This window comes from Daucus carota, chromosome 5 (genome assembly GCF_001625215.2).
Source record: "Daucus carota subsp. sativus chromosome 5, DH1 v3.0, whole genome shotgun sequence".
Lineage (NCBI taxonomy): Eukaryota > Viridiplantae > Streptophyta > Magnoliopsida > Apiales > Apiaceae > Daucus > Daucus carota.
In genome coordinates this window covers 41,296,586-41,320,053 of record NC_030385.2, presented here as the reverse complement: position 1 = coordinate 41,320,053, position 23,468 = coordinate 41,296,586, and the positions used below count along the sequence as shown (strand labels likewise).

At 33.1% G+C, this 23,468-nt stretch overlaps 3 protein-coding genes across 4 annotated transcripts; 1 reads left to right on the top strand and 2 right to left on the bottom strand.

Moving 5' to 3' along the window:
- Positions 1–207: 207 nt before the first annotated feature.
- Positions 208–4,313, bottom strand: LOC108223721 (serine/threonine protein phosphatase 2A 57 kDa regulatory subunit B' beta isoform). 2 transcript variants are annotated; one of them, XM_017398107.2, is made up of 3 exons: positions 4,154–4,313; positions 2,611–3,809; positions 208–822 (listed from the first exon to the last, which is right to left on the bottom strand). In XM_017398107.2, exons 2-3 carry the CDS (start codon positions 3,739–3,741, stop codon positions 496–498), a joined length of 1,458 nt encoding a protein of 485 aa, XP_017253596.1. In that variant the 5' UTR covers positions 3,742–3,809; positions 4,154–4,313; the 3' UTR covers positions 208–495. The 2 variants fall into 2 exon arrangements, with proteins under 2 accessions (XP_017253596.1, XP_063950418.1); XM_064094348.1 differs by having other exon boundaries at positions 2,611–3,885; positions 4,154–4,301.
- Positions 4,314–4,936: 623 nt separating this feature from the next.
- LOC108224038 (protein SEEDLING PLASTID DEVELOPMENT 1) lies at positions 4,937–11,202 on the bottom strand. Its single transcript, XM_017398577.2, has 9 exons — positions 10,627–11,202; positions 10,092–10,306; positions 9,120–9,270; positions 8,840–9,031; positions 8,435–8,597; positions 8,087–8,310; positions 7,649–7,825; positions 7,343–7,504; positions 4,937–5,430 (listed from the first exon to the last, which is right to left on the bottom strand). Exons 1-9 carry the CDS (start codon positions 11,113–11,115, stop codon positions 5,128–5,130), a joined length of 2,076 nt encoding a protein of 691 aa, XP_017254066.1. The 5' UTR covers positions 11,116–11,202; the 3' UTR covers positions 4,937–5,127.
- A 5,745-nt stretch (positions 11,203–16,947) lies between these two features.
- On the top strand, positions 16,948–19,386 carry LOC108220706 (probable cysteine protease RD19D). The gene is made up of 4 exons (XM_017394553.2): positions 16,948–17,451; positions 18,371–18,490; positions 18,578–18,821; positions 18,955–19,386. Exons 1-4 carry the CDS (start codon positions 16,975–16,977, stop codon positions 19,224–19,226), a joined length of 1,113 nt encoding a protein of 370 aa, XP_017250042.1. The 5' UTR covers positions 16,948–16,974; the 3' UTR covers positions 19,227–19,386.
- The last annotated feature ends 4,082 nt before the right edge of the window (positions 19,387–23,468 follow it).

The following is a 23,468-nucleotide window of genomic DNA, read 5'->3' as shown; positions in this document are numbered from 1 at the left end:
AGGGCCTAAGATCTTTCAGTTTCTTATTTTACTATGTTCAACTCTCATCTTATATTTGAAACTGGTACTATAATTTTATTTATTAATTTAATATTTAAAAGATTTTATATTTGCATGACTAGCAAAATCCAGCAAAACAAAGTACACAAGAGTTACCCGAACCATACAACTCCAAAGATATTGACAAAGAACTATAAAGTAATCTCGAATCACAAAATGAAGCTCAAGTTTTTCATACATCTTATCATGACACGCTGATTCTCTTATTATTACATCAAGGACATTTCTATAAAAATACAACACATCTTCACTAGAGCAAAAAGAATTAGAATAAATCACTATCTATTCTTTTTAATTTGAAATAAGGAAACAAAACATTTTGAGGATAAAGCCCAAGTTCATAAATCACCATTGCTGCTAATCTGTAAGAACTACTTATTATATTATATCTTGATAGCAGATGCAGTAGAAGGAATGTACCGAATCCTCTGATTGTCAGTTGACCATTACCATGTCATCTCCCCCGCCCTTTGCAGCAACCATTTCCAGTCTCTGCCATGTCAACTTCCGCTTCTCCTCCAATTCTGCCGCTCTTGATTCCTTCTCATAATACTCCTTCTGGCATTCTTCAAATAGCTCAGGATCCATCTCGTGGAACATTCTTTGAACATTTGTAGTCAGCCCATGGATTGCCTGGTTCCAGTGACTACGAACATTCTTCTCTAATGCCTCAAAGATAACTGGCAAGACAACTTGCCGGTACTCTGACATTAATCTCACAATGTGATCATTGTTCCACAAGAAGAGTGCCCGTTCAGCGACCTGCACATACATTTACGTGCATGTTAGTTAAATAGCGAACATAATACTTTATAGCACTTCATACATTACTTAACTTGCTGATTGATAGCTTATAAGTTATTTTGTGTTGCAGCCTTGCCAGTATAAGTAAAAACAAGGAGAAGAACGAACGCTGATGCAGTGCCATATACATGCTTTGGGTTATGCCCCATAGTAGGGAACGCTGATGCAGTGCCATATACAAGTGGAGATTTCCAACCTGTGGAATTGCCATTTATAATTTTATATGCTTTGGGTTATGCCCCATTGTAGGGAACGTTTTAGTCTATATGCAGGGCCCATCTTTTGTACTGGAAGAATAAAAAGATGCAGGGCCCATCTTTTGTACTGGAAGAGTAAAAAGAGTAACTTATGTGTGTGTGCGCGTCTTCTTTGCCACAACAGTGACTCACATCTCTTGCCTCTCTTTAAAGCCTACTCCCTGTATTTCTGATCTTCTCTACTAAACTTCTGTCCAAGTTCAATTTTCTTTAACAACGTTATAGGATCAGATTCTAAATTTCAGAGAAATGATTGATCAATCCAAGCTTCCACTAAAGCAGCTCGACAAGAATCACAACAAGCACAAGGGATTCTCAAAGTTTGAATTTTCAAATTTCGGCTATTTCAATAGTAATATAGCCTCAAGTCATAGAGTCCCAACAAATGTGATCATCAGCAACTAAATTGCACACGGAACTGTAAGCAAATGAAGCTTGTCTGCATACAAGCTCGAGCGGAGGTCGGATACCAAGTTCTTCTCAGCTCAATTACTAATATATTTATTTATTTCTTTAATTAAAAAGTTCATCATGGCAGTAGTTCAGTAGATTTAAAAATATGATTTTGATCACATCTAAGTTGGTAAACGTTGGAACATATATTTGTCAATGAACTACACAAAGCAGTCCAACTCCAACAATACATTTTTACTGTTTTCAGCATAAAAGCTTGAGCTCAAGATCTTGAACTTGATGTCCTTTAAATTTGAGAAATTCGTAACAGTAGCCAGTTCTATATTTCCTTGCTGGCTACTTTTTTTCTCACACTTGACAAAACCTTTCATTTCACATATCTTCTAAACTTAACCCTTAATATTTGCATAACAAATGTCAACTCCGCAATCATTTATTGTCAATATCAACTCGGTTGTCAATTGTTGTGAATCTCATGGCAAACATTAAAGTAAGTGTCATTAAATTTGCTAATTAAAAAGAAGTGCCATCAAATTTGAAGTCAAGATGAATTACTTCCCTTTAATTTTAAACGCACTTGGTACTGTTAAAAATAAATTAATTGTACATAGTTGATAGCATAACATCTATTTCAATGACCAAGCTAAAAGTAATCAAAGCTAATTCAGGTGGTTTTGAGAGCTATTTATCTACATAAGCGCTCAGGCATGCAGAGGACTCGCCCCCAATATTCTCAAAATTTATTATGGACATGAGTGCACAAGTTGGGGTAGTGTTAGAATATAAATGATCGTAGTAAAAAAGCCTTACTACCTTTTCCACATGAGCAAGTTTTTCTGCTTCCAGTCCTAAGTTTTTTTTCGAGATGAAGAGTAACAGTTTCTAGATTCAGCTGGATAACAATTTCTACACGAGATTAAATTATACTAACTGTGTCCCCCTTAGTTGTTACTACATGAAATAGTATCCTAGCTAGATATATGCTTCAAGGACAAATAAGAATATAGATAAAAGTAATAGCATGAATCCCAAAAATGCAGTTCCACAAGACTGCAAGCAATAAGATATTCCGTACCTGAAAATGTGGGCTATTGAGGCAGCGTGAAATCTGTCTAAAAAGAGGAACCATACAGCGCTGAAACTCAGAAGACTGTGTTACGTCCAAGACTTCTTCCAGTTCCCCGAGGAAAAGAACCTCTTTCCCACAATTAGTGACTGGCCAGTATCTCAATATCCCACGGATAACAGTATCAGACAACTTGAAATCTTTCTCAACAAACTGGATGATGCAATAAGACAGCTGTTGATGATATGTAGAGACCGATTTAGGCTTGTGGAGAGGAATAAGAGCTCGGACAAGGAACAACTTATGTTCTTCTTTCATTGGAAGCGCAAAACCATTTATTATGCTACCAAGAATCTCCAACAACTCACCAATCCCGCTGTGCCTCTCTGTTTCAAATATAAATCGATAAAAGATATTATTTATTGCTTTCCTTATACAAGGGCGATGAACCATGAACTTTCCATAAACACGATGAAGGACCGTTTTTAGGTACTCCCGCTCTCTTGGATCCTCTGAATCAAATAAATCAAGTAACTTCAACACAAATGAATGATCCAAATATCGCTTTGCAACCTTAGTATCTGTATCTGATGAAACCACATATCTCAGAAGTAACTCATACACTATCTGCAAGTGAGGCCAAGATGGCTCCAAGTACATGTCATCTTCATCTCCGTCTCCACCTGTACTGCCTGTATTCTCATGAGACGATGGGGGCAAACACCGGAAAAGATTAACCGAGATCATCTTAATCATCTCCTCCTGTATAATCTCATTCATCTTCCATGAACCAGATTGCACCAAATCAACAAGCTCTGACAGTGTTTGCCTCTTAATCTCCTTTTCACGCGCATTCTTCATCGCTTCCGAGAAATCAAAACCCACACAACAAAGCTGCAGCTTCTTAATAAACAAAACATGACGATCTGCTACCGGGACATCTTTCAACCCAGGTAAAACCTCAACCACACCCGAGTTGGGCACAGTTATTTGCTGTGTGACAGATGGCGACCCAGTGGAAGCTCGAGACGCATGGTTCACAGTAACTGATGGTGTAGCATCTGGATTAGTATTCGGCGGTTCAATAACTTCTTGCTTCGAACCCTTCTTTTGCCCCCGTTTAATTATCTTGTTAAACATAATTCAAATCTAATGTACCCAAAACATCTTCAGCTCATTTAGACATTCACATCAAACATTAGCCAACCCTACAAATCAAACCAACCTAGTCACTCCACAAATCATCATAAAACTCTCAAACAACATACTCAAAATCAAACACACCTAAAATCTTGAAATAACATCAAATTAGCTAATAACCCAAATCAAATTACACCCAGAAACATACAGTGACTAAATCAAGAACTCAAATTCAAACACTATAGCCATACAACACACATATATACATACATGAAACACACTCAAATCAACAGAACGATACAAAAAATCAAATCTTGCAACCAAGAAACACACGGTGACTGAATCAAGAACTTGATTTGGAACACTACACACACAAATACATGTAAATATTTGTGAAATTAAAGAAAGGTACCTGATTTATTTAAATTAAACGAAAGGGGTGATAGAAATGAGAAGGGCATGGAGATCCATAGGCCCAAAATATTTGGTGGTTAATAGCAGTGAAGAAGAACGAGGAATGAAGGGAATAAAATGAGAAAAAAAGGGGCTCATGAGGATATTTCTCATGCTTTTTTTTTATTCTAGCCCAGTGGTGGGTTTATCCTCTGTTGACCCGGGACACCCGGGTTCGACTCTGGCTCACTCCGAGATTTATTAGAACAGATACTAAGTTGTAAGGCATATAAGCCTGCATTGTCAAAAATACTTTATCCAATCAAAAAGACCCAAATGGCATGTTCCAAATTCAAGCACTTAAAGTCTGTTTGTTATTCATTTTCTAAATCTACAATTTTACAATTTTTCCGGCTTATATTACTACAGAATAGTACAGATTTATTTTTTCATGTTTCCAATAACATCCAATCTGGTAATCGTTACAAAAATATTTAAATTCGTTTTTGTGAAAAAAATATTCAAATTCGGTTCGACTCAGCTAATTGTATTACTTACAGATTTATTTTTTAAGATCTTGGATAAAAATCCAACCTGCAATGTTGGAGTTTTAGATAGTTAAAAAAATATTCAAATTCAGTTCAGCTCGACTTATAATATTATAAATTTATAGTTTCGATAAAAATCCAATCAAAATAGATCGCCAAAAAAATAATCAAATTCGGTTCAGCTCGTTTAGTTGTATAATATTGCCTGAAATAGAAAATCCCGACGGTGTTGAATTATAAGGTTACATCATAGATACTGCGTCGAAACTTCAACTATGAACTTAAATATATTCACAAGACAAGAAGCTCAAGAGAGCTCGTGGGATTACAATAAATAGACAAATACAGCAGTGTTGTATATACATAATATACAATTTACAAGACTGTACATTTAGTAAGAAATGCTTCAACCAAATGTTGAAGAAGTTTGTAATGGTTGATGAAATTATTCAGGCAGAAGGGGTAGCTGGGGAACACTAGTTCCAACACCTTTGTTAGGGACTGCTTGAATGCTAAAACCTTCTTGCAGACTTGCGCTGCGTTTAGAGTTATTTGCGGAAGTTCTTTTGTTTAACTTGTGAGGAAGGATCTGCATTCTTGGATTCATCTCAGTACCTGTATTCTCCACTGCTAGCTGATAGCTCTCGACAAGCTCAAGTTGTAGGGCAAAAATCTCAGAACGTCTCGGAAGAAGTTCTACGGGCTCACCTCCGGGAATAACAATATACTCAATCGCAAGACGTACCTCCTGGATCAAAGGAGGAGCAACAACAATAAGCGAGCTACTCATATATCTTTCATACCAAGAGAAGTACATGTCATGGATGTGTAAACAAGTCAACAGAATAGTTTGCATTTTCCAACTTGTGTTTTCACATGTTTAATCAATGCACTCAATAAACAAGAATACAAGTCAAAATACTTGGAGCCTTCTATATCAGAATTTTAGTGTCAGGTGTATGTGTATCCTCCTCAAAATATAGTCATCTACTAGGTTCACATTTTCTAAAGTAGGACTATGCGATGACTACGTATAATCCATGTACGAACCCAAGACTAAAGAGTAACATTCTTAGTTTAATAGTCTGTATGAATTAAAAGATATAAAACTTTAGCATACAAGTTATACACTACAATGTCACTTGACATCAAGCATCGAGCATGAGTACTTTCTGTCAAGTTATTTACCCAAAAAGTTGTAGATATAACACCACCCATCACAGGGTAAAAGTTACGTGTAAACAAAGTTTTTTCGTATATTGATCAAGTTCAGATCCATTTCTTCTTGGTTTCAGTTACAAGAATTACTTTATTGTCATCATTTTAGAAACTTAACAAAGAGAGAAGCTTAGATGGGCAAAGGCTTCCTGAGAAACCAGTTTTGCTAAGAAGTAAATCCACTGTGAATCGGATGGGGTTTAAGACTATTAAAATAATTGCAGTGACAAATGTATTAAAGTTTGTGGGCCAAGAAAGCTACATATATTTTTTGGATATAATACTATAAACCTTTTGAAATGCAAACTGTGCTGTTGGTTACAAATTATTCTAGAAAAAAATTATTTTGTTTCTGAATTGGTGGTTATAGTTGAAAAGCTCATATATAGACTACAACCATACTTTATGCATCGACATTATTAGTCCAGCAGCAAAACATTTGGGTTTTTAGGACATCATATAACTATATTCATCAGTGAAAACAATATAACTACCACTATGATGTGCTCTTAACAAAGCATGGTAATTGTGGAGTATCGACGTAATGGCAGGGTTTTATTCTACAATCACTGATCATACTGTACTAACTGAAAACGCAAACTTGGTCACTATATCTCGTATTGTTGGGAAGCTGATATTCAGTAAAAAAAACTTCTAAAGCACTTTTATATTCTTGAATTTAATTATTAGCCCAACACCGTAACAATTAGTGCAAAGAAACATAGACTACAGCAATGAAGTTTAAGTAGTCCATGTCTGCCTCCAGATATACTTATTCTATGTTCTGTGTTACCTAGACTTCTACAATTCACAGATCACAATGATTATACGATAGGGGGTTAATAATCTAGTTGGTCACTGAAGTGGGCTTAATGTATCAAGTTGGTCACTGAACTGAAAATGGCATCAAGTTGGTCACTGAAGTCACCATAAAAATCAAACAAGTACCTCGAAACATGAGTTGAAGTAGTAAAAATATTATTTAAAAAGTTTTACACGTTATTCTTGAATGTTACCAGAACCAAGTAAAAGGTTATGACTTCTAGTATTCATGATAATATATTAAGATTTTATCAAGTTTATTTATTATTTATTATTAATTAAAACAAAAAATATATATATAATTAAAAATAAATAATAAATAAACTTGATAAAATCTAAATATATTATTATAAATACTAGAAGTCATAACCTTTTAGTTGGTTATGGTAACATTTAAAAATAATGTGTAAAACTCTATAGATAATATTTTTACTACTTGAACTCATATTTCGAGGTACTTGTTTGATATATATGGCGGCTTTAGTGACCATCTTGATACCGTTTTCAATTCAGTGACTAACTTGATACATTAGACCCACTTTAGTGATCAACTAGATAATTAACCCGATAGGAAAATAATGAAGATATACACCCGATAATAACAAGAGAATATAGCTGACCTCCAAGGCATCAATCTCCTCCAGTGATGGTTTCCTTTTTGGTGCATCATCTTCAATTTCAAAGTCAGGAGAACCCTTTACCGGTTTCTTAGATTTGGCAACAAAGGAAAACTTCTCCAAAATCATGCGGATAGCCTTGACCATTTGTGCCATGTTACTTGACTGCATATTAAGCAAACAAAAATCGGATTGAGAGTGAGATAAACAAACTCATAATTTGCAACTTTGCATATTAAACAAACTCATAATTTGTTTTACCAACAAACTGTATTACTAGGATACCAAAAAACTGTATTACTAGGATACCTTAATAACAAATACAGGCAACTTTTGAAATTTTGCTACACTGCGGATCCAAGGATTCTGTTTCAGTTCAGAACTAGTTGCTAGAAGGGCATCAGCCAGGCCAATGTCTTCCGTGACAAAAATTTCATCCTCTAGTCCCATCACTGCTGCTACCTGTTGTAACTCAGCTTCCAGGATCTAAAAACCAATTATGGAATTTGGTCAGTTGTTCATAGGGTTCAAATCTAAGTAGAAAATAACAAACTCTGGTATTTGATCTTTGGTCTTACTTAGTACAAGTATATGCATCACACTAATCATATGAAATATTATATATGCATATACTGTATTTTGCTAAATAATATAGGATAACTGTGTTTAAGAGTATGTAAATACATATTTTGTTTTATATGCTTCAGACTTTAATGTATGAATATAATAAATGTATTAGCTACTTACCTTGTAAGTGTAGACATACACAGGGGAGCTTCTCTTGCGCTCTGCATTAGAGCTTGTTTCTATAGAACCAGAAAAATCTTCATCATCAGATTCTGTTTCCAGTCCTTTTACGTCGTTAAGCAAGCCAGACTCTAGACGACTAAGTTCCGGTGTTGAAGTAAATTCCAAATACTTATTATTAGCTTCAGCATCCATGTGACGAATTTCAAACAGAGGGGATTTTCCTGGTGATGCAGGGAAGCTTTACAGTCAGTATTCAGTAACTGTTTGCCAGATCCTCAACTTTTAATTAAGTAACACAGTCATACGACCAAACAATATATTTAGTAAATAACACATAAGGCGTACCTTTAAGCAAAGCATCAACTGTTGCGTCTAATCTGTGATGAACACGACATTCAGTTCTAGATATCATTTCAACAGCACATGTAAATGTCGGAGGCCCTTTCCTCTCAAGAATTGTTTTCTGTACCTTCCTTTTTCTCGCCTCCTCGTCTCCAAGGGTGACACTCTGTATCCACATGGGATGAAACAGTATTAGCATCAAAAACGCAATACCTATTTACCCAAACCGGTCACACACAAAAATGAGGAATAGCTTTCATGTCTATACCGTCAAACCGTGCATCTTATATCTGCTTCTTCATCTTCAACTTTTTTTCTTTTAACTTACTTTTAAACAAACTAATAATGACGCAAAAGATAAGTAAGAAAGGTATAGACCAACAAGAAGGAGCTATATGCTATCTTCACCTCTATGCCTCCTACAAGAATCTGAAGAGAGGGATTTTTCATTATATTATCTATAGTCATCCCATGTGCAGTTCCAACTAGTTGAACTCCTCTCTGTGATATTGTACTAGCTGCCAATGCTTCAAGCTCTGTTCCAATTTCATCAATTATAATGGTTTGGGGGGTATGATTTTCAACAGCTTCAATCATCACCTGCTCAGTAATTACAAAAGTGAAGAGATCAGAACCACACATTCATGTCACTTGCTGCAAGCATAAAAAAATTGACTTTGACACTCACATTGTGCTGCATATTGACATTTGGAACTTGCATCCTTCTCGCACGGCCTATTCCAGAATGAGGAACATCTCCATCGCCTCCAATCTCATTCGATGTGTCTATAATAACCACTCTTTTCTTCCGCTCATCTGCAAGCATTCTGGCGATTTCTCTGTTCAAACAAATCTCATCAGATAAACCAATTGTTCTTCAAGAAGATGTAAATAAAAGAAATATCCCTAATATTATTAGGAAAATATATAGTGAACATGAAGCTCTGATAAAGTCGCTACTCATATCTCAACATAGTCACTTTCCAGAAGTCTAAGTGTCTAAAATTAAAAAAAGAAAGGGAATGACACATATCTTAGATGATTAGGTGTGTTTCTTTACAAGTAATGGCACAATTGTAAGTACAGATTAAATAAATTGAGTATAGAATCAGACCACCAAAAACGCAAAAACAGATTTAATATATTACAATGTACAATATACTTGGATTTTGGTAAATGGATGCGATTGAAATACATCTAAAATATCAATTATTAAAAACTTTCACGTATGCAAAAAGAATGCATTCTTCGTAATGTACCAAGTTGTTTTTATATATTATACTACATTCACAGCTTACTACTCTTTTATTCATATACATATACATAGCTCTAATTCAAGTAAATGTCATATATGATACACATCACAATTCATCTTGTCATACACTTCAGAAAAAATTCCATGTCAAGTATAAGCATTATGTCAATTTTTCAGGCTTCAGAAGTTGTCCACTCTGTTTCAATATTGTTCAACTCAAATGTGTTTTCAGAAACAAATGAATATGAGTATTTGAATACACATAGTACCAAATAACTTGCAACTTCATGTAGTACATGAGCCAAAAAAAACACTCTGTACTTTTAAGGTACAAGTGAACAATTTATTATTTAAGATGTAATAAGGCTAATGGGATGCATAAATAAGATGAAAAATGTATTTTACCTGATCAAGGTTGTCTTGCCAACTCCAGGAGGTCCTATAACCAAGATGGAACCACCTCCTTCAATCAAGTCTCTAATAATTTCAGCACTTCCAGAAACAGCTCGACCTACTCGGCAGGTGAGGCCTATGATTTGCATTTTACGGTTTCGAATAGCACTTATGCGATGCAAAGAATTATTAATACCAGATCGATTGTCATCAGAAAAGTCACCAACCTACACCAAAGCCAAGAAATCTTATAATTGTGCACAACATCTACTTTACATAGTTAAATTATTATAACAATTATATTCTCAATATATTATAAAGTTTAGATGCAAATTTATTAATATGCACTTTTAAATTCTCACTGGGGCTTTAACCCCGGTAGTCCTATACTGGCTTTAGTAGTGTTAAACACTAGATGTTATGTAAGCATTAGTTTTATGTCTAAAGATACATTGACAATCAAATTGCACATAAAATATTAGTACGCATCTATAGACCATAATCACATATATAAACCATTATGACATGATCAAAATCACTCGGAAACCTTTGAAATGGCATGCTGTAAATCTTCTAGCTTCACGGGCTGTTCCGAAATCACCCAATCTCCAGACGGGAACCTAGCAAGAGGAACCCTTCCCAAATCCATCACTATTTCAATCAAATCACCAATTTCTTGATGCCGATACAGCTCATTTCTCATTCTTAGAGGCACCAATTCCAGAAACAAGTTGAGTTCCGGAACAGACTCTGATCCCGAAGTAGAAACCGTATTCGAAGAAACCGACGACAACCCATTTCCCGGAGCCGACCAATTATCCCTGGGTCGACGAATTTCCGGCGATCTGATAACCTCAGACGAATTACACGACGAAACCTTCACATGACTACCACCTGTTCGACGATTTGCCGCAGAGAAAGTCGAGAATTTAGACACAGCATTGAGGTAAGCCAGAGTTGCAGATGGGATATGGGTTGCTGAGTGCCATGAATTGTGGACATCAATGAGCACAAAATGTGAATTCAGAGCTGACATTGTTGATTGTTTTTTGATAATAGTGTTGGGTTGTTACTCCCTCCGTCTCAATTTATAAGTCCATTTTGGGAAAAAAATTTGTCCCAAAATATTTGTCCCTCTCTTCTTTCAATACAAATTTATCTACATATTAATTGTGATTTTTTTGAAACTCAACATCACTCTCATTTCTTAATGCACTAAATCCCTATATTTATTGTGATTTTCTTTGAAACTCAACCATATTCTCACTTATCAATGCACTAATTAATGATACATGAGATAAGATTCTATTCAACCAACTTTTTTCTTAATATGCGTGTTTATTCCAAAATGGACCTATAAATTGAGACGGAGGGAGTAATGAACAAGAATGGTGATGAAATTGAAGTGTGTTTATTGGAGGAATTTGAAGAAGATTCGTTGGGTATCTTTGTTGTACTAGATCAAGAGAGGGACCTAGTTAACAAGAGGTAGTGTTAATGACCATAGAGACTTGTGCACGTTGGGGAATGCTTATGCACCACACAATAGTTTCTACTCACTGGCGTGTTTGCTCAGCAGTATACTATTCTTTGCTTCCATTTCTTGCACTTGTGAAAATATAGCTCACTTTGTGACTTCCAAAAGAATATCCATGAGTATAATTTTTTAGTATTTATTATAAAAACAATGTTAATTTTATTGAACGGGGTTGTATTTATAGTTTCTTTTTTCAATTTTTTCTTTCTCTGTGTTCAAAAAAAAAAAAATCTCTTTCTCTAGCATATCCATGTACGAGTTCTGGTTATTTTAAATTTAGACGTGTTTTGTGATTAGATATTATGTTGCTTCTAACATAACATAAAAAGCAAGAAAAATAGATAATGAAATTTACATGAAATAAATAAAAAAAAACTAAGATGGAATGACATGTTCAACCTGTGCTCTGAGGGCACATGTTAAGGTGTACTAAATATCGTGGCTAAGAAAATAAAAATTAGAAAAGTAAACATGAAAGTGTTGAAACTTGAAAGGTGGGGAATAAGAGAAAAAATTTAAAAATTGGAAAAAAAGTTGAAAAGCAGCCTGCGTTATCTATTTAGTTAGAAAATTAGTGTGCATGCAGGGAGGCTTCGTTATTATTTGTGGGATGAAATCAATTTATATTTTTTTATACACATACTTGTTACTTTTATAGTTATAAAAATGCAAAGATTGGGTATATATTATTATATTAAAATAAATCTTTTATTCAGTATGTTTTTTTATAAAAATAAAAAAAATTAATTATCGTGGTTAATAAAATAAAAATTAGAAAAATAAACATGAAAGTGTTGAAAGGGGAGGAAGAAAAGAAAAGGGAAAAAAAGGTGAAAGCATAAGCGTTATTCATTCGCATGAGCTGTCAACAACTGACATGTATTAAATACATCTTAATTTATGTCCGGGGCACAAATTAAATAACTCATAGATATATTAGACATTCCTAGTTTATAAAATTGTGAAATGTATTAAATTATATTTTCAACTACAGTGTTATGTAAGGTAATGAATCTACTCTAGTTACATATTCAAAATATTCGTCAAGCACTTGTCCTTCTGTACATCAACCTTGTTGTTTAGATCATAACCGGTATTAGAGCATCTCCAAGACTAATATCTAAACTCATTAGCTATAATACTTATCTAAATGGATTATACAATTTTTTTATTTACAGTGAAGGTTTTCACCCCAATAGTGTTATGTATAATTATTACTCCCTCCGTCCCTCCCATTTCTTATCGAATGGGTTAGGCACGGAGGTTAAGAAGTATGTATAAAATAGTGGAAAAGTGAAAGAAAAGTGGGTGAAGTGGTGAGACCCATTGATTTTTAATTTATAAAAAGAAGATAGTGGAGTAAAAGTAGTGTGAAAAGGAAATAAAAGCGGAGAAGTGGTGGGACCCATTAACTATTTTTGGTAAGTTTTGAAATGTAAAGAATTTGGTAGGACACCCCAAAAAGGAAAGTGTAAAGAAATGGGTGGGACGGAGGGAGTATAAGCTAAAATTATACTACCTAATAGTCTTTTTGGTTCAACAAATCTATTGAATGGTATTTTGTTATCTATAATTTTTTTGCTAAAAAGTGATGGTTGGAGTGCAACTTCTTTTACATATTATCTAAAAGGACCATCTAGGTGACACATTTTTAGCTAACAGTTTTGAACTCATGCTCTTGTGATGTGAAATATGACTTTTAAAATAACAGTCTTTTATTAATTTTTTGAACATTTATAATAATTTTACTGTAACTCATTCTGGCTTGGAATTGTGTGTTTGGTCATCCGTTATTTCTTCTGGCCATACTCTCCTGTCGAAAACAATTTCAATTTCAAAATTTGTGTTGAGTTCATTATTCACAGGTTTAAAATCAACCGTGTCGAAACCAACCCAACCCAAAATATGAATAATAAATTTAAATAAAAAACATATTTTTAGGTGGGTTGGATTGCATTTTTCCTAGTAACCCGGGGCAACTGAATTTGTGTTGAGCTTAATATAAAACATCTCTTGAACTCCCTCTAAATATATAAATCCTCTTAATATTTATGTGAAGAAATAATATATAATATTAAATTAATCAGAATAATTTGTTATTTTTATTAAATAGTCAAGACATACATACTGTAATTACATGAATGACCTAATTTCAAATAAATAAATAAATAATACTACTCACTCTGTCCCATTATAACTGATGTTTGACTTTGTAACACGTATATTGAGATGTAAAAAATAATATATGCACTCAATAAAAAAAATTCAATTTTTATATCAAATAAAAGTTTAAAGTTTAAATTTTAAATTTTTATTTGATATAATTTTATGAAAATTAAGTATATTTAGATGTGACTTTTTAATACTTTAAAATACGTGTAAAAAAGTGAATATTTTTATTCATGAAAAAAATTTAAAAATAATAAGCGGAATTATATTTTTTACTCAGGAAACATGTAAAAAGGGACCGAGGTAGTATCTATTTAGAATTTCATCAATATATATATATAAAGGAGGATGCGGGCGTCTCTAGAATCTATCGATTCAGTCTTCTGATTTTTCTTAAATTTCGGATTAAAAATAAATTATAATTTAAAAAATCAGGTTTAGTACAATTCTAAAGATAATACAATTCTTTTTACTATTAGATTCAAAAAAGAGTCATAGAGGTAAGCAATTTTTATTTTTCATTGATAGATTAATATACAAATTATTAAAGAAGTACAATTCTTATTCCCACCACGGTTGTTGATTTTAATTGAAATTTTAAACAAAATTTTCTATACAATTTCCATGGTCTTGGGTCAAATTTAAACATGCGTTACGAGATGTTCTTGCGATTCGATGCTTCGAGATTTGAGACTGATCATGGGAAAGATATTACAATTACAAGTAAATAATATAATAAATAATATATTCTTAGCAGCCGTCAGAGCAAGTCATAATATAATTGTATAATGTGCAGAGTGTTACGTTAGTTCTGTATTAAAAATTTATAAATCAACTTTGTTATATATAAATTGTAATGGAATAAGTTAAAATCTTAATATTTTTTAACTTTTTGTTTTTATGTTTTAACTTTTTATAAAAATAAAAGGCCATAATTTTCTTAACAATCATAGAACAAATACAATTTTTATTTTCAGAAGTTATAAATTTATAACCTTATTTTAGTAAAATTTTTCAAATTATAAAATAAAAAGTTCCTTTAACATTTGAATTGAAAATAAAATTATAATCTAAAAATGAGGTTCAAGTGACGTAAAGGTAATACATTTTTTTTCTTATTTAGGAATCGTAAATGGGGCAGAGTTTTATTTATTTAATATAGCAATCACTAAAAAATACAATTAAAAAAAATATTATTTTTATTTTCAAAAATTATCAAATTATAGTCTTACTTTATTAATTTTTTTCAAATTATATAAAAAATATTTTCTTAAATTTAGAATAGAAAATAAAATTAAGAATATATATAAAGGCGAATGCAGGGCGGTTAGGTGGCGTCTCTAAAAATCCTTTTTTTAATTATTCTAATTTTTTGAAAGAAAATAAATAAAATAGCTAATAAATAATAATCATAAAAAGAGATAATTCTAAGTAATTAAGAAATGGGAATCTTAACAAAAATATAATAGCTAAAATTTGTAAAATTCTAAGTAGTTTACAAATAGGGATCTTAAAAGAAAAGAAAAATGATTCTAAACAATTAAAAAAAATAAAATATATGAAATTGAATATATATATATATCCAATTATAAATATAATTTTATCATAATGTAAGTGATTCTCGATTAGTATTGTGTTTGAGGGGAGGGCGTCCCAAATTAATTTTTATCTAAATAATAATAAATTTTCTATTAGTATCATGTTTGACGGTAATGTGGCTAAAATAATTTTTTTATCGAAGTTATAATATATTTATTATTAATATGAGACCACAACTTTAAATAATTTTTATCCAATTATAAATTTTAACTTTATCATAATTATAGTAATTTTTATTAGTATTGTGCTTGACGGCAGGACGACTCAAACTAATATTTATATTATAATATTTTGTTATTAGTATTGTGCTTGATAAGGGAGCGAGTTAAACTAATTTTTATATATATATTATTATATTTAATTTTATCATAATTATAATAATTATTGATTAATATTGTCTTTGATGGGAGAGCGGGTCAAACAATTGTTTTTATTAGTGTTGTGTTTGACAAAAGGGTCACTTAAACAAATTTTATATTAATTATAATATTTTTTTATTAATGATATGTTTAACGGGAACATGACTCAAAATAACTTTTATGCAATTATAATATTAATTTGTATAAAAATTTCTAAAAAAGATTCTTGATTAGTAATGTGTTTGAGGGGAGAGCGTCCCAAATTAATTTTTATCTAAATAATAATATATTTTTATTAGTATTATGTTTGAATTGAAAGCGGCTAAAATAACTTTTTTTTTATCTAAGTTATAATATTTTTTATTAAAACGGGACCACAGCTTAAAATAAATTTTATCCAATTATAATCTTTAACTTTATCATAAGTATTGTGCTTGACGGTAGGGCTACTCAAAATAATTGTGCTTGACAAGAGAGCGGCTCAAACTAATTTTTTTTATCTATATTATTACATTTAATTTTATCATAATTATAATAATTATCGGTTAATATTGTCTTTTTTGATGGGAGGGCGGGTCAAACAATTTTTTTAGTAGTATTGTGTTTGACAGAAGGGTCACATAAACAAATTTTTATATTAATTATAATATTTTTTTATTAATGATATGTTTAACGAGAACATGACTCAAAATAACTTTTATACAATTATAATATTAATTTGTATCAAAAATTATATAAAATTCATAACGCCGCCGCGAAGCGCGGCTTTACTCGCTAGTTACTCTAATATTGGTAGATAATGTTTGGGCGCCAAACTATCATGCTGCGTGAGCAACACGTGGCTCTCGGGCTTGGTGTACGTGTTGAAAGCTGGTAATAAGCTGAGTCCACGTGTTACATGGCTGTCAAACATAATTTGCTTGAAAGCGTCATAAAATTTTAAAATTGTAGGTCACAAGATGGTGTAAAACCAATTTTACCCTTACTTTATTTATTTACACCTCCCCTAATTTATATTTCCGGTAGATTTTGTTAGTACTGTTTTGCTAATAACTTCAAATAAAATTAATTTAATTCAAGTTTATCATAATTTTTTGCTCAGACTTTTTCTCATAATTAAAATGTATTGAAAAGGATAAAAAGGTAATATCAGCAACCAAGAGCAAACAAATATCCTGAAATATATATATACATGCAAAACTCTCAGCACAAACTTTATCATCTCCCCAAAATGATAAAACCGCCGCTAACTTGCGCACTGTTCGTCGTCCTGCTAACCTACGCCGTTCCGGCCATCTCCACAGCATCCATCTCAAACAATATTATACGCCAAGTCACCGACGTCCTCACCGGAGACAACCATGCCCTCGTCGGCACCGCCACGGAGAGGCAGTTCATTTCGTTCATCAACAAGTACGGGAAGGAGTACAGTACGAGAGAGGAGTACATGCACCGCCTCGGGATCTTCGCGAAGAATATGATGAGGGCGGCGGAGCATCAGGCGCTTGATCCCACGGCTGTGCATGGGGTGACCCAGTTCTCTGATTTGTCGGAGGAGGAGTTTGAGGCCAGGTTTCTGGGTGTTCAGGGGGGGAAGAGTGGGACCCTGTTGGGCGGCGGTGGGGAGGCTCCGGTGCTGGATGTGAAGGACTTGCCGGAGAGTTTCGACTGGAGGGAAAAAGGCGCTGTTACCCCTGTCAAGATGCAGGTCAGTCATGACTCACTAATATGTGTGTAATTTGTAAACACGCATATATATATTTGGCTAATTTTATAGGTTGTCATGATAAATAAACCGTATCCATTTTATTTTTGACAAGATTTAAATTTTCGAACTAAGCTAGGACAATAAGGCTAGGACATGAGGACAATACAATACCATATGGTCTTGCACGTACAGGGAATTATAAAACCTTACTATCTCCCCCAGCTAATTTAACTAGCCAGGCGACTTGCCTCCGACGAAGTTAGGATTTTAGCCTAGTGGGGGCGATAAAAAATTCTATTAACAAAAACAACTATGTTGTCATAAATTGGATTCGAACTTGTGTCTTCACTAGGAAGGTCAAGCTCCACACCTCGGGGGCAAAACATATTTATGTTGAAGATGTAGGAGATATCCACTTTCATCTTTTTGGATGTCCTGTTCCGTTCTGCGTTCTCCCTCTTAATAAGTGGTCCTTAATGTATCATTTATATAGATCATTATCTATGTATGAATTATTTTAAGAATCCAGAGAAAATTTAATAACTATTGCTATTACACTTTCCGAAGCAAAATAAAAAAAAAAAGTTGTAAAGAAACGAGAATCAATTTGCATACACGGCGGACTCTCAATTATGTTCACAATTTGCATGTACTGTTGTAAAATACACTTGATTATTTCTATGGAAAATGCTTCACCCACAAAATTGGGTACATAAATCTCTAACAAAATAACACATGTTAAGTTTTGATTGGAATCATCACATGTATATGCATTAATAGCATCAATTAAAACCTTTCACCTCAATTGTCATGTAATTTTGTGTCAAAATTTTGTACCTAATTTTGTATATGTAACACTACTCTAATCTCATATACAACATTGATTATATGTTTTACTAAGATGTGTCTCCTCATATAGGGGTCATGTGGATCATGCTGGGCTTTTAGCACCACTGGTTCAATTGAGGGAGCCAACTTCATTGCCACTGGAAAGCTTATCAACTTAAGCGAGCAACAACTAGTAGATTGTGATCACACGGTAAGCTTTTCATTCTTTCTGGATATCACCTCTTAATTGCAATATTCCAGGTGTATATGTAACATGACTTCCGTCTTGTTTGTAAAGTGTGATGCCACGGACAAGAGGGCTTGTAACGATGGATGCTCAGGAGGCCTTATGACAAATGCTTATGAATATTTGATCAAGGCTGGAGGCATCCAAGAAGAAGAGGCCTACCCTTATACAGGGAAGCCAGGGGAGTGCAAATTCAGTCCCGAAAAAATTGCAGTTCGAGTCACCAATTTCACCAATATCCCTGGCGATGAGCAGCAAATCGCAGCCCGTCTAGTCCACCACGGCCCCCTTGCAGGTAACTTAATTACCTCTCATCACAAGATAATTTTCAGAAATTATGGGCTTAATTCCCACAACAGCTCTTAAATCAGTTTGTCCGAGAGTCTGAGTACTAAATGTATTTATTCTCTTCCAAATCATTTTTGCAGTCGGGTTGAACGCAGTGTTCATGCAAACATACATAGGCGGCGTATCGTGCCCTCTGATATGTGGCAAAAAATTTCTCAACCACGGGGTTCTGCTGGTGGGATATGGCGCAAAAGGATTCTCCATTCTGCGGCTAGGTAACAGACCGTATTGGATCATCAAGAACTCGTGGGGAGAAAAATGGGGGGAGGACGGGTACTATCGCCTCTGTCGAGGCCATAACATGTGTGGGATGAGCTCTATGGTCTCTGCTGTCATGACAAAAACCTCTTGAGGACTATCGGGTATCTTTATATGTAAATTATGTATGAAAATTGCGTGGTATTTGCTCCTTGCTACCATGGAGGAACTTTGTTCAAGCTTTTGTGGTTTTAAGCATGGTGTGCCACTAAATTTTACGAAATAAGACTGATCGAACAAGTGATTTTCTGGAAGTACAAGTACCTGACATGGGACAGGGGTAGGAGTGGCAAAATTTTACGGTTAAATATTCTTTATATATAATATAAAATGTTATATTTCTAAAATAATACACATATATTATTTTATGATATTTTATATAATCCATTATTTAGATTTATTAATTTTGTATTTTAACATAGTATAAATGAATTTGTAAGAGTAAATTGATATATACTTATTGGTTAACTACTGAGTGCTAAAAGGTAAGTATGAATTTGGAAGATTTTGATTCGCTTAACATGAGACGAGTTGCGGAAGACGGAAGTTTGCAAGTTATAAGTTTATTTATCTTTTGTTTATTTTTGACAAAAAAATAAAACAGACTGAACTAAATAGTTCATAATCGTAATGGTTACTTAGAAAAATTAGAAAAAGATATTCCTCAAAATAGGTAAATTATCTAATATTCCTGTCCACTAGGTAGTTTAATTATTTATCTCGGGTACTCTAGTTTGGCCTAGAAAATATAATTTTATAAAATACTTTTCAATCTTTTTAAAAAAAAATTGATATTTGAATTTTTATAAAAAAAATCTTAAAAAATTATGTTATGGAATTGTGTTTTATAAGAGTTTTAAAATACAGATCGAAAGATTTATCTCAAAAAATTAAAATAAATTGTAAGATTATATTTTAAAAATAGTAAAATGTGTGAAAGTAGTGAAAAATAGTAAAAAAACATATGATGGACCTAGATTGAAAGATGAAAAACGGTTCGTATAATTTTCTTAAAATCAACCGGATAATGTAATTTGTTTTGTGAAGAGAAAAACACAGTACAGTTATCTAGTTTTGGTAAATAATAAAAAGGGAAGGAATGGGAGAAAATAGCTAGATTTCATACATGGCCATGGCCCAAGAAAAAATATTGCAGGGCCCTAAAAGATCCAAGGGCCATGACCAACTTTGCGCGAGGCTTGGAAAAATAAATTAAAAATTAATGCCTCTCCAGTTATTAAGAGTGTGATCATGATTTCTGACGCATGTTTTAGCAGCTGCTGTTCCTGGCAAATATCAAGTGGGAATTAGGTAATGGTGTAACAATAGAATTTTGGCTTGATAACTGGCATCGACAGGGTGTTCTTAAAGGGCGGTTGAATTTGCTATTTACGCGAGTTAGAGATCCATCACTGTCTGTCTCCCAAATAGTCAATTGTTCTTCCTGGGAAGAAATAATAGATGTTAGTTCTTTGTCTTCTCGTGAAGAAATCAGTCAGCTAGAATATCTCAAGCAAATTGTCAACGAGGTGGTCCTGCAAGACAAGGAAGACAGAATAATATGGGTTGCAAACAATAATTCTCTAACTTCAGCTGCAGTTTATCAAAGGTTAACGGAATTTTCACATAACAATAGATTATGGTCTCAAATCTGGTGTATGAAGATTCCTCCACGTATTAAGGTTTTCTTATGGCAAGCAGAACACAATAGACTTCCCACTTACGACCTTCTAAAGCGTAGATCAGTCAGATTTGAGAATTTATGTAAGTGGTGCAATGCTGAGGAAGAAACACAAGCACACTTATTTTTTCAGTGTTCGTTGGCTAAGATGGGGTGGGAATGTTTAAACAAATGGCTCGAAGTAAGCAGTTGGCAGGATGGAGTCACAAGTTTCTCAGGGAGTTTCCAACGGATACGCGTTCTCTACAAACATGTAAGTGGAAGCATATGTTTAGCCTCTATGTTCTGGTCAATATGGATTGCTCGCAACGAATTAATTTTTAGGGGTTTCAGAATTTCACCTAAAAGTCTGGAACTAGCAATTAAATACAGAGCATTCTTATGGGCCCGTGCAGCGAAGTTAATCTCTCAGAGTTTGATGAGCAGCTGGGCGATATCTCCAGCCCATTCAGTCCACATATATTCTCGGAAAAATCTGAATTCCTGGCTCACAAACTGGTTGTCCATCTATCAATATGCGGGCTTTATTGATGGATCGTTTCAATTAAAGGCTGACGGAAATATACTGGCTGGTGTGGGAGGAGTGATAATAAATAATAAAAGATTATGCAAGCTAGTTTTTTCAGGCCCTGTGGAAGTTCAGTCTAATTATGACGCAGAAGTTAAAGCTTTAGTGATCATGATGGACCATTTACAGCATAATTGTCTGGGTATTCGCTCCTGTATTATCCTTACTGATTCAACTACTTTGGTAAATAATTTCCTGAAGTTCAAACGGGGAGTTTACTGGGATACACATTTACAGGAACTGCATAATAATATTTTTGTCCACAAAGTCACCCTTCTTTATATTCCTAGGCATTTAAATGTCCTGGCAGATCAATTCTCCAAAGATGGAGCTCGCAGGAGGAAAATGATTGCAGGCTGGTGTGAGCATTAAAGAATCAGGTCAACTCCTTGGGCCAATGCATGTAGATGAAGATCTTCCATCATGAGATCTCTGGTGAATTACAACATCTCAAGGTGTCCCTCCCATGGAGGATATTGACTAAGAAAATGCTTGCTTGTGGGCACTAGTAATATTAGAGCAAGCTACAACTGTAGTTATATGTTTTCGGTTGTAGCCTAATAAAGTTAGGATAGTACTTCAGTTCTAGTTTCAGTTCCGGTAGTTTCAGTTCTAATTTCAGTTTCGGATGTTTAGCCAATGTGCAGACCTAGGAAGTCTCAGTTTCAACCTTAGTGTACTGTTCCCACCTTTCTCTTGTTGGAGATTGGTTATCAATAAAAGTTCTTGGTTATCAATAAAAGTTCTTGCGTTTCAAAAAAAAAAACTTTGACATAATTTTAGATTCGATGTATCTCGTATATATTATTTATTAATCATTATTTACTATTCATAGGTAGTATTATATAATTCTCTCGAAAAAAAGGTGGTATTTTATAATATACTCGACTATATGTGAAATTATATATTTTGTTATCATCATAAATATATACATAATGTATATATATATTTATTTAAATATAATCACAAACTTTAGTTAGTAATTCGAAAATAAAACTATATAATTTTTTAAATTTAAATATTATTGAAAATTATTTAATTTTCATTTTACAACAAAATAATATTTATACAGTATTATTCTAATATCCAATCATAAATCAACTTTTAAACGACTCTATATACTTTTAAGGGTCGTTTGTTTCGAGCAATTCTGGAATAAAGAATCGAGTTTAGATCATTCCAATTTCATACCCGTGTTTGGTTGGGAGAAAAATAATTTCAAACCCATTCCTCAAACCCCAAATATAGGTTTCCCATACCCAAGGGGGAGGTGGGTATGAGGAATGAACTTTGTTTACAATATTTTCATTTTAATTTTAACAATTTAATGTAAAATTTAATACAAATATAATTCATTGAACTAAAAATATATTAAATTAATAATTAACTTAATATTTTAAAATTATTAAAATTAATAATATAAAAATATTTTAAATCAAACATATACATTCCAGCAATCAACCATGATATCAGAATTCAGAAATGATACCTCAACCCCATGCCTAAGTATTCCTCATTCTAAGTCCGATATCACTATTTGAACCAAACGATGAGTCTGTTACATATATCAAGAACAAGATTCTAATTTAAATTGAATTATCTTTAATATAATGCTTTCTTGCCACACGTATCAATAACAAGATTTTAATTTAATTAAATTATCATCGATTTTTAAATATAAAGCTATTCCAAATATTCCCTACTCTACCCATACTTTTCTATCATCATTTTAAATATAATATAATATTTTACTTCAGAATATACCTCACAATAAACGTGTATTCACAACTTTTCAGATTCTGGAATTAGGTAGGGTTGTTCTTATCTTTTTGTCTCTGACTCTCGTGTAACACAGAGACATCATACATGCAAAATATTAAACTTATCCACTCCGCACTATTCTTATCAAACAAATAAATTGAATACAATTCGTAAAAAAAATAAAAAAATAAATTGAATACAAAGGTGATTCAGCTCCTTCAATTTAACAAGGGTGATTCTAGTTTGGGTTTATAAATATGCAATACTAATAATATTTTTATTAAAGTTAATATAATTTTTTATCTGCCGTGACACTTTCTTATTAG

Coding starts and splice junctions, on each gene's coding strand:
- LOC108223721 (XM_017398107.2), bottom strand. CDS start 3,741: ATGTTTAACAAGATAATTAAACGGGGGCAAAAGAAGGGTTCGAAGCAA. Junction 823..2,610: donor TCAATAGCCCACATTTTCAG/GTACGGAATATC, acceptor ATGTATGTGCAG/GTCGCTGAACGGGCACTCTT.
- LOC108224038 (XM_017398577.2), bottom strand. CDS start 11,115: ATGTCAGCTCTGAATTCACATTTTGTGCTCATTGATGTCCACAATTCA. Junction 8,598..8,839: donor TTCTTGTAGGAGGCATAGAG/GTGAAGATAGCA, acceptor ATGTGGATACAG/AGTGTCACCCTTGGAGACGA. Junction 5,431..7,342: donor AGGAGATTGATGCCTTGGAG/GTCAGCTATATT, acceptor CCTTTGATCCAG/GAGGTACGTCTTGCGATTGA.
- LOC108220706 (XM_017394553.2), top strand. CDS start 16,975: ATGATAAAACCGCCGCTAACTTGCGCACTGTTCGTCGTCCTGCTAACC. Junction 17,452..18,370: donor TTACCCCTGTCAAGATGCAG/GTCAGTCATGAC, acceptor CTCCTCATATAG/GGGTCATGTGGATCATGCTG. Junction 18,822..18,954: donor CCACCACGGCCCCCTTGCAG/GTAACTTAATTA, acceptor TCATTTTTGCAG/TCGGGTTGAACGCAGTGTTC.